Consider the following 11,611-nt stretch of genomic DNA (forward strand, 5'->3'; position numbering starts at 1 on the left):
TAACGATTGCACAATGTTCAGCACCATTCTCGACTCCTCAGATACTGAAGTAGCCCGTGTCCATATGCAGCAAGAACTGGACAACATCCAGGCTTGGGCTGATGAGTGGCAAGTAGCATTCGTGCTACACAAGTGCCAGACAATGACCATCTCAAGTAAGAGAGAATCTAACCATCTCCCCAGTGGTGTTCAATGGCATTACCATTGCTGAATTGCCCCACTATCAACATTCTCAGGGTTACTGTTAACCAAAAACTGAACTGGACCGGCCATATAAACACTGGGTACAAGAGCAGGTCAGAGGCTGGGAATTCTACGGTGAGTAACTCATCTCCTGACTCCCCAAATCCTGTCCACCATCTACAAGGTATAAGTCAGGAGTGTGATGAATACTTTCCACTTTCCTTGGCGTGGCTCCAACAACACTCAAGAAGCTCGACACCAGCCAGGACAAAGCAGCCTGTTTGATTGACACCCCTTCCACCACCTTTAACATTCACTCCCTGCACCACCAATCCACAGTGGCAGCAGTGTGTACCATATGCAAGATGCACTGCAGCAACTCACCAAGGCTCCTTCGACAGCACCTTCCAAACCCGCGACATCTACCACCTAGAAGGACAAGGGCAGCAGGTGCATGGGAACACCACCACCTGCAAGTTCCCCTCCAAGCCACACAGCATCCTGATGGAACTATATCACTGTTCCTTCATTGTCGCTGGGTCAAAATCCTGGAGCTTCCTTCCTAACAGCACTGTGGATGTACCTACACCCCAAGGACTGCAACGGTTCAAGAAGGCAGCTCACCACCACCTTCTCAAGGGCAATTAGAGATAGGCAATAAATGCAAGCCTAGCCAGCGAAGCCCAGATCCCATGAACGAAAAAAAGCGAATGCGGTGGATTTTGTTTATATGGATTTTAAGAAAGCATTTTATAAGGTACCACATAAAAGGCTGGTTAAGAAAATTGAAGTTCATGGAATAGGAGGGTCAGTGTCCAATTGGATAAAAAAATTGGCTGAAGGACAGAAAACAGCGAGTCGAAGTAAATGGTTGCTTTTCAGACTGGAGGATGGTCGACAGTGGTGTTCCCCAAGGGCCAGTGCTGGGACCACTGCTTTGTTTTGGTATATATAAATGACTTGGATCTTGGAATACAGAGTAGAATCTCAAAATTTCCTGATTTGGAGGTGCAGAAAATAATGAGGATGATATGAACCACCTGCAACAGGACGTTACTAGGCTAGCAGAATGGGCAGACAGGTGGTAGATGGAATATAATACTGACAAATGTGGCAGAAGAAATAGGGAGAGGCAATATAAATGGCACAGTTCTAAAGAGTGTGCAGGAACAAAGAGATCTGGGGGTGCATATACATAGATCTTTGAAGGTGGCAGGACATATTGAGAGAGTGGTTAGTAAAGCATATGGGATTTTGGGCTTCATAAATAGAGGCATTGAGTACAAAATCAGAGAAGTTGTGCTGAACCTTTATAAAGCTCTGGTTAGTCACCTAACTGAAGTATTGCATCCAGTTCTGGTCACCACATTTTAGGAAGGTGTGAGGGTCCTTGAAAGGGTGCAGAGGAAATTTACCAGAATGGTTCCAGGAATGGAGGATTTTAGTTACAAGGTTAGGTGGAAAAGCTGGGGTTGTTCTCCTTAGAACAAAGGAGGTTGAGGGGAGATTTAACAGAAGCGTACAAGATTATGACAGGCTTAGATAAGTTAGACAAGGAAAAGCTGTTCCCATTAACAAATGGTACAAGGACCAGGGGACACAGATTGAAAATTTTGGGCAAAAAATGCAGGGGGAATATGAGGAAGCACTTTTTTTACGCGGCGTGTGGTAATGACTCGGAACTCACTGACCACAAGAGTGATGGAAGCAGAGTTGATCAATGACTTCAAGAGGAAGTTGGATGGCCACCTGAGAGAAATAGACTTGCAGGGCGACAGGGATCAAGCTGGGGAGTGGAACTGACAGCGTAGCTCTGTGGAAAGCCAGCATGGACTTGATGGGCCAAATGGCCGCCTCCTTTGCCATAAATGACTCTATGGCCGGAATTGTACGCCACCCCAGCGAGCCAGATGGTGGGCGGGGTGGCATAAAATTGAGCGGGAGGCTCTGGGAGGCCTTCCCGACCCGCTCTCGCCTCCGCCCCACTTTACGTGAGCCGGGGGGGTGGGGTGGGGGGGGGGGGTGGACGAGAAACAGGCTGCCCGCCCCAGGCCAATCAAGGCTCTTAAGTCCCACCTCGGAACACTTAAAGCCTGGGGACCTGTAAAATGCAGGTCGGATCCCCGGGCCGGGTGGATGGGGGTTCGCCACCGCCACCAGCTCCCGTCCGCCTGACGTAAAATCCAGCCCTATGACTCTAATTTGTAGTTCAGTAATTTGGTTCGATTGGGTGATTACCAATAATTAAAACATTTGGCGAATAATAGTTTTCATGATGCAAAAAGGCCAAATGTAAATCCACTGGGATCTTTGGAATAGCTATTTTCCTCTGTCTTGTTAAATTACTGGAAATTATATTCAATTTCCATTAAGGAGCAGACAGTGATGAGAACGATAATGAGTTACAAAAATCATTGATCTTCAGCATTGTAACTAACAAAATAATTTTTTGGGAATTATGTAGATTCATGTGTGAAAATATATCAAAGAAAAAAAGACGAGGTTGTCTTAAAAATGTAGAACTAATCTATAAGATGAGCAATAACTGAATGCCCTGCAGCAGAAACGCAAAGCTAAGGAGCCTTTTTAAAATAAAAGCAAAATACTGCGGATGCTGGAAATCTGAAATAAAAACAAGAAATGCTGGAACCACTCAGCAGGTCTGGCAGCATCTGTGAAAAGAGAAGCAGAGTTAACGTTTCGGGTCAGTGACCCTTCTTCGGAACTGACAAATATTAGAAAAGTCACAGGTTATAAGCAAGTGAGGTGGGGGTGGGGCAAGAGATAACAAAGGAGAAGGTGTAGATTGGACAAGGCCACATAGCTGACCAAAAGGTCATGGAGCAAAGGCAAACAATATGTTAATGGTGTGTTGAAAGACAAAGCATTAGTACAGATTAGGTGTTAACGGACTGAATATTGAACAGCAGCAAGCGCAAACCTGAAAAAAAACAGTGGGTAAGCAAACTGAACAAACTAAGATGAAATGAAATAAATGCAAAAAAAAGATTGTAAAAAATGTAAAAAAGAAAAAAAAACTAAAAATGAAAGTAAAATGGGGGGCTGTCATGCTCTGAAATTATTGAACTCCATGTTCAGTCCGGCAGGCTGCAGTGTGCCTAATCGGCAGATGAGATGCTGTTCCTCGAGCTTGTGTTGATGTTCACTGGAACACTGCAGCAATCCCAGGACAGAGATGTGAGCAAGAGAGCAGGGGGGAGTGTTGAAATGGCAAGCAACCGGAAGCTCAGGGTCCTGCTTGCGGACTGAGCGGAGATGTTCCGCAAAGCGGTCACCCAGTCAGCGCTTGGTCTCCCCAATGTACAGGAGACCACATTGTGAGCAGCGAATACAGTATACTACATTGAAAGAAATACAAGTAAATCGCTGCTTCACCTGAAAGGAGTGTTTGGGGCCTGGGATAGTGAGGAGAGAGGAGGTAAATGGGCAGGTATTACACCTCCTGCGATTGCAGGGGAAGGTGCCATGGGACGGGGACGAGGTGGTGGGGGTAATGGAGGAGTGGACCAGGGTGTCGGGGAGGGAACGATCCCTTTGGAATGCTGACAGGGGAAGGGAGGGGAACATGCGACTGGTAGTGGCATCACGCTGGAGGTGGCGGAAATGGCGGAGGATGATCCTTTGGATATGGAGGCTGATGGGGTGGAAAGTGAGGACAAGGGGAACCCTGTCACGGTTCTGGGAGGGAGGGGAAGGGGTGAGGGTAGAGGTGTGGGAAATGGGCCGGACACGGTTGAGGGCCCTGTCAACCACAGTGGGGGGAAATCCTCGGTTGAGGAAAAAGGAGGTCATATCAGAAGCACCGTCATGGAAGGTAGCATCATCAGAGCAGATGCATTGGAGACGGAGAAACTGGGAGAATGGAATGGACTCCTTACAGGAGGTAGGGTGTGAAGAAGTGTAGTCGAGGTAGCTGTGGGAGTCGGTGGGCTTATAATGGATATTAGTAGACAACCTATCCCCAGAGATGGAGACAGAGAAGTCGAGGAAGGGAAGGGAAGTGTCAGAGATGGACCATGTAAAGGTGAGAGAAGGGTGGAAATTGGAAGAAAAGTTAATAAAGTTTTCCAGTTCGGGGCGGGAGCAGGAAACAGCAGGAAACCGATACAGTCATCAATGTACCGGAAAAAAGTTGGAGGAGGGGGCCTGAGTAGGACTGGAACAAAGAATGCTCGACATATCCCACAAAAAGACAGGCATAACTAGGACCCATGCGGATACCCATAGCGACACCTTTTACTTGAAGGAAGTGCGTGGAGTTGAAGGAGAAGTTGTTCAATGTGAGAACAAGTTCAGCCAGGTGGAGGAGGGTGGTGGTGGATGGGGACTGGTTGAGCCTCTGTTCCAGGAAGAAGCGGAGAGCCCTCAAACCATCCTGGTGGGGGATGGAGGTGTAAAGCGATTGGATGTCCATAGTGAAGAGGAGGCGGTTGGGACCAGGAAACTGGAAATTGTCAAAATGACGTAGGGCGTCAGAAGAGTCACGGATGTAGGTGGGAAGAGACTGGACCAGCGGAGAAAAGATAGAGTCAAGATAGGAAGAAATAAATTCAGTGGGGCAGGAGCAGGCTGACACAATGGGTCTTCCGGGACAGTCCCGTTTGTGGATTTTGGGAAGGAGGTAGAAGCGGGCTGTCCAGGGTTGCGGGACTATGAGGTTGGAAGCTGTAGAGGGAAGATCTCCACAGGAGATGAGGTCAGTGACAGTCCTTTCGACGGTGGCTTGATGTTTGGTGGTGGGGTCATGGTCCAGAGGGAGGTAGGAAGAAGTGTCCGTGAGGTGGCATTGAGCTTCTGCAAGGTAGAGGTCGGTACGCCATACAACAACAGCACCAACCTTGTCTGCAGGTTTGAATACCATGTCGGGGTTAGACCTGAGAGAACGGAGTGCCTCAAGTTCAGAGGGGGGCAGGTTAGAGTGAGTGAGGGGGGCAGAGAAATTGAGATGACCAATGTCTCGCCGACAGTTTTCAATGAAGAGATCAAGAGCGGGTAAGAGGCCAGGGGGAGGGGTCCATGTAGAGGGAGAATGCTGGAGGCGGGTGAATGGGTCTGCTGGTCGGGGTGAGGACTCCTGGACAAAGAAGTGAGCTCGGAGGCGACGGAAGAAGAGCTCAACGTCATGCCGAGCGCGAAATTCATTGAGGTGGGGGCGTAAGGGGATAAAACTGAGACCTTTGCTGAGTACAAAACGCTCAGCATCAGAGAGGGGGAGGTCAGAGGGTATAGTGAATACACGGCAAGGGGTCAGATCAGAGGGGGTGGGGTCAGAGGGAAGTGAAGCGGAAGGAGGATCTGGAGGGGCATTAGTCCCCATCAGCTGCTGGAGCTTGTGTTCCTTAACACCTGAAAGGAAGAAAAAAAGTTTTTTGTTAATGCATCGGATGAGACGAAAGATGAAATGAAACTGCGGAGTAGAACAGCTTTGAGATAAGGTGAGGCGGTGCTGCTGGAGAGAGAGGTCCAGTGTGTGCATGTGGCGGCGCATAGCACTGAGTGTGGATCTCAGGATGCGGCGAGAGTAGCAGTCCGAGGAATGTTGTATTTCTCGGAGATACCTGTGATCCTGGGTGGATTCAAAGCATGATGGGTGAAACTGCAGTTGGAATCCACGAGGAATAAGTCGGAGCCGGAGACATTCACTGAGGAAGGAGATGTGGCTGTGAAAACGAGTTTTGGTAGACACCTTATCAAACACCAGGAGGGAAATAGAAAGCAATGAAGGTGAACAAGGTAAAAGAGACAAACGAAAATCCTGTCGGAGAGAAGAGCAGAACTTCAAGGTAGGCATTCCTGGAAGAGAAGTGGCAGTGAATTAAACACTAAAATAAAAGCAAAATACTGCGGATGCTGGAAATCTGAAAAATGAGCCTTTTTAAAACATTGTTGCCTTTTGTGAAGTGCCTTGGGATGTTTTCCTACATTAAAGGTGCTATATAAATACAATTTGTTGCACCTGACTGGTATCAAAACTAATTTGTTACTTCAATATATATACTAGGAAGTGCCAATACTGTAAAACAGTAAAGGATAGACACCTGTGAAAGTTGTTTATAATGGAATAACTTGTGTAGCACTGATTTGTCTGCTATCAACAGCTGTTCATTATATTGCAAGGGACATTGCCATACATTCCGAAGATCAACTGTAAGTCAGAGAGCATTGGTGAGCTCAAAAACAGGAGGGTGTTGGAGAGGCTTGATGAGCTAAGATTGGTAACAATTAGTGCATGTCAGAACAATCTTTTTTGAGTAGGTTTTTCTGTTATTGCACTTGGTGTAATGAAGCCTGCCCGGTTTTCCATCTGTCACAGGCTCCATTCCTCAATTTCATTAAGTGCAATAACAAAATCTACTCCTTACGCCTGTCTGCAGAAACAGATTACTGATACATTACTTATAAATTGTTGGGTTTGGGCAGACATACTTTTCTTGTTACACTGATGTTAGAGTCCACTATACGGAAATAGAAATACAACATCATGCTATTTAACAAATACTGCAAAATAAGGCTCTCTCACAGACATTACATACAAGAACTGAGTATTCATACAAAAGTATTCCTATTCAAATTCACTTCTAAGCTTGCCACTTAGGGCTGTCATTTATTTTACATTATTTCTAAGACTGAAGTACTGGAAGAGTGCATGAATACTCTAGCAGAAGACCATTTAAGAATAAGGGAAGCAAATTTTGCATCACAGTGTTGCCTTCATGACGAGTCATTTCAGCCATATTTAATGTAGTCATATGCAAGCATTCAATTTTAAGTGGACATCATAGGGAACAAAACAAAAAATGTCCAAATTGGACAGTTAATCATTTTAATTTTAGAAAATGAGTCCAGTTTTATATGTTGATACCAAATGTACTATAGTTTTTACTTGAGTTACAAAGCTTGTTAAACTGAGAAATCATCATTACTATACCAAATCTTTCTGCACTTTCACCCCATGAATCCATGGTTCAACATCTGAAATTTGGATCTGGAAGTCAGGATACAGTAATAATTCTACTTCTACTTGTGCCTTGCATGGGTACAAGATTGATGTTGGCACAATGACACCAGCTTGTAGATGTTATAGCTGATTATTGTATTCTTTTTCTCAGGTACTGCCCCATTGATTCATATTTGGGATGCGACAACCAAACAGACACATTCTGTGCTCCGCTGTTATCATTCAAAGGGTGTCTGCTGTGTTAGTTTTAGTGCCACGGGCAAACTTCTCCTCTCAGTAGGACTAGACCCTCAATATACTATCACTGTCTGGAGATGGCAAGAAGGTGAGATGAAGCAAGAAGATGGCAGAGGCACAATGATCATGTTAAAATGCATGTTATATGGGGCGGCGCAGTGGTTAGCACCGCAGCCTCACAGCTCCAGTGACCCGGGTTCAATTCTGGGTACTGCCTGTGTGGAGTTTGCAAGTTCTCCCTGTGTCTGCGTGGGTTTCCTCCAGCTGCTCCGGTTTCCTCCCACATGCCAAAGACTTGCAGGTTGATAGGTTAGTTGGCCATTATAAATTGCCCCTAGTATAGGTAGGTGGTAGGGAAATATAGGGACAGGTGGGGATGTGGTAGGAATATGGGATTAGTGTAGGATTAGTATAAATGGGTGGTTGATGGTCGGCACAGACTTGGTGGGCCGAAGGGCCTGTTTCAGTGCTGTATCTCTAAAATTAAAACTAAAAACATGATCATTTAATTTATCTTAATTTTTATGTCAACAGATAAATTTCCATATTTAAAGAAAATTAATACAAGAATGCATACAAGAAAAATTCAAATAGTTGCATAAACATATTAGTCATAATTTGAAATGTCAATCAAATTTGAAACATAAAAGGTTTTTAAAAAGCTAAATACAAATTATAATTGCAATTTATTTCAGTAATCATTTTTTTTCTTTGCATCTACTTTGCCTATTCCTATTCCCCGCACCAGGTACCAAAGTCGCCAGTAGAAGTGGTCACACCAAGAGAATTTTTGTTGCAGAATTCAGGCCAGATTCAGACACTCAGTTTGTGTCAGTGGGGATGAAACATGTACGGTTTTGGACCTTTGCTGGCAAAGCTTTACAGAGCAAAAAAGGCAACTTAAATTCAATTGCAGATGCCAGGATGCAAACAATGCTCGCTGTAGCTTTTGGAGCTGTAAGTACCTTTCAATAAAATGAATGTTAAAATTGTGTGCTTATATAGGTATATGTTAGATCTTTCAAACTGGATCAAACCAAATATATTGGTCTCATATTGATCCTCATTGATCACACTGTTATATGTGTTAGGGAATAACAGTTCTTAAGAATAATTTGCAAGTCTCCCAAGAACAAATAAGTTATAAGGTAAGAACATCACAAATGGTTTTCTGTAGATGAGTGCCACTAAGACATGTTTGGCGCTTGTTGCATATATTTCTTCAGAAAAATTCATTTCATTCTCTTTAGTATTTTGTACATTTGAAGGCTCTGTCCCTCCTTAGTGGGTTCCAGAAATGTCATACTATGGTATTGCTAGAGAAGGGGTTCATATTTATAATTTACTCCTCAAATCAATAAGGTTCTAAACATTAAAAATCTAGTGTCACAGATTAATTAATTATATAGTACATGTATGATAGTACTTAAACATACACTTAAGGCAGTGGTTACAACTGAACCTGCTGGTTTAGCTGCAGAATTCAAACATGCTACAGTTCTAAGCTGAGTATGTTATGAATTGAAATACTCATTACAAATAGCCAGTTTATATACATTTCCCTTATTCCATCTACACGACAAACCACACAATTCTTCATTACCATAATTATTTAAAAGTTAAAATACAACTCCATATATGCAGTATTTAATTAACTTATCCCTTATCAATAACTTCAGTTTCCACAGGCTCCACCTGAATTATGCTGGGACCAGAGTCCTGGCGAATCGCATAACTAGGGCTGTAGATAGGGCTTTAAACTAAATAGTGTGGGTGGGGGAGGGGGGGGGGGGGGGGAGGGTTCAGTTGCATGGAAAATTAGGAAGCCAAAGTTAAAGGAGAAGGTAGGAGTGCAGGTTAATGATGAGGCTGGTAGTTAGCAGAAAATAAAAGGGAGGGACAGAACGTGTGAATGCCATATTGCACCAAGGAATCGTGCAAGAGTAGGGAAATTTGATAATAGAACAAACTTAAAGGCTTTGTATCTGAATTCACGAAGCATTCGGAATAAAATTAATGAGTTAACAGCGCAAATAGAGATGCATGGGTATGATTTAGTGGCAATTACTGAGACATTGTTCCAGGGAAACCAGGTTTGGGAATTGAATATCCAAGGGTACTCAGTATTTCGGAAGGATAGGCAGGAAGGAAAAGGAGGTGGTGTAGCTTTGTTGGTAGAGGAAGAGATCAGTGCTGTAGTGAGAAATTATATAGGCACTGGCGATCAAGACGTAGAATCAGTCTGGGTAGAAATAAGAAATAGCAAGGGAAAGAAATCCCTGGTGGGAGTAATCTATAGGTCCCCAAACAGTAGTTCCACAGTGGGGCACAGTATAAACCAAGAAATACTGGGGGAAAGGTACGGCAATAATCATAGGTGATTTTAATATGCATATAGACTGGATTAATCAAATTGGCAAGGGTAGCCTTGAGGGAGAGTTCATTGAATGTATTAGAGATTGTTTTTTGGAGCAATATGTTGTGAAACCAACAAGGGAGTAGGCTATTCCAGATTTGGTATTAAGTGATGAGGTGGGATTAATTAATGATCTCATAGTTAAGGATCCTCTAGGGAAGAGTGATCATAGCATGCTAGAATTTCAAATTCAGTTTGAGGGCGAGAAACTGGAGTCCCACACTAGCATTCTGGAGTTAAACAAAGGTAATTACATAGGCATGAGGACAGATTTGGCCCTCGTGGACTGGGCAGGAAGATGAAAAGGTAGGACAGTTGATGAGCAGTGGCAGATGTTTAAGGAGATATTCAATTCCTCCCAACTAAAATATATTTCAGAGAGGAAGAAAGACTGTAAGAGGGGGAAAAAACATCCAATGCTAAGCAAGGAAGTTAAGGCTAACATAAAGACAAAAACTAAGGCATACCTTATTGCAAAGGCCAGTGGCAGGCTGGAAGATTGGGAAAATTTTAAAGATCAACAAAGGGTTACTAAAAAAGTAATAAAAAGAGCAAAGATAAATTATGAAATAAAACTAGCGCAAAATATAAAAACGGATAGCAAAAGCTTCTCCAAGTATATAAACGGGAAGAGAGTAGCTAAAGTGAATGCTGGTCCCTTGGAGGATGTGATTGGGGAGTTCATAGTGGGGAACACAGAAATGGCAGAGACACTAAATCAGTATTTTGCCTCAGTTTTCACAGTGGAGGACACTAGTACCATCCCAATAGTAACAGATAATGCAGAGGTTATAGAAAGGGAGAAGGGAGGGACTTAGAACAATAATCATCACTAGGGAAAAAGTACTGAGCAAACTATTGGGATTGAAGGCGGACAAGTCCCCAGGGCCTGATGGCCTACATCCTAGGGTCTTAAAGGAAGTGGCAGCGGAGATAGTGGATCCATTGGTTATAATATTCCAAAATTCCCTGGATGCGGGAAAGGTTCCAGTGGATTGGAAAAATGCTAATATAACACCTTTATTCAAAAAGGGAGGGAGGTAGAAAGTAGGAAACTATAGACCAGTTAGTTTAACATCTGTCGTGGGGAAACTGTTAGAATCCATTATTAAGGAAGTAATAACAGGACTTTTAGAAAGTCAAAATGCAATCCATCAGAGTCAGCATGGTTTTATGAAGGGTAAATCGTGTTTGACTAACTTGCTAGAGTTCTTCGAAGCTGTAACAATTAAAGTGGATAATGGGAATCCTGTAGATGTAGTATAACTGGACTTCCAGCAGGCATTTGATACGGTGCCACACAAAAGGTTAATACACAAGGTAAGATCACATGGGGTTAGGGGCAATATATTAGCTTGGATAGAGGATTGGCTAACCAACAGAAAACAGAGAGTAGGGATAAATGGTCCTTTTCTGGTTGGCAAGATGTAACTAGTGGGGTGCCACAGCATTCGGTCCTTGGGCCCCAACTATCTACAATCTATATTAATGACTTGGATGCAGGGATAGAAGGTATTATAGCCAAATTTGCAGATGACACTAAAATAGGTGGGATAGTAAGTTGCAATAAAGAAATAAGAAATTTACAAATGGATATGGATAGGTTAGGTGAATGGGCCAAAATTTGGCAGACTGAGTTTAACGTGGATAAGTGTGAGGTTATCCATTTTGGTTAGAAGAATAGAAAGGCAAATTATCTAAATGGAGAGAAACTTCAGAGTGCTTCGGTGCAAAGGGATCTGGGTGTCCTTGTGCATGAATCGCAGAAAACTGGTATGCAGGTGCAGCAGGTAATA

General features: G+C 43.6%; 1 protein-coding gene across 6 annotated transcripts in view; it reads left to right on the forward strand.

Annotated features, from left to right (window-relative positions):
• The window catches only part of eml5 (EMAP like 5), a 223,144-nt gene that overhangs the window by 179,294 nt on the left and 32,239 nt on the right, over positions 1-11,611 (forward strand). For all 6 annotated transcript variants that reach the window (XM_068038838.1, XM_068038839.1, XM_068038837.1 and 3 more), the window contains 2 exons: positions 7,314-7,487; positions 8,148-8,356. In XM_068038838.1, coding sequence (XP_067894939.1) covers positions 7,314-7,487; positions 8,148-8,356 — 383 coding nt within the window. The remainder of the gene's footprint in view (positions 1-7,313; positions 7,488-8,147; positions 8,357-11,611) is intronic.

This window comes from Heterodontus francisci, chromosome 9, assembly GCF_036365525.1.
Source record: "Heterodontus francisci isolate sHetFra1 chromosome 9, sHetFra1.hap1, whole genome shotgun sequence".
NCBI lineage: Eukaryota > Metazoa > Chordata > Chondrichthyes > Heterodontiformes > Heterodontidae > Heterodontus > Heterodontus francisci.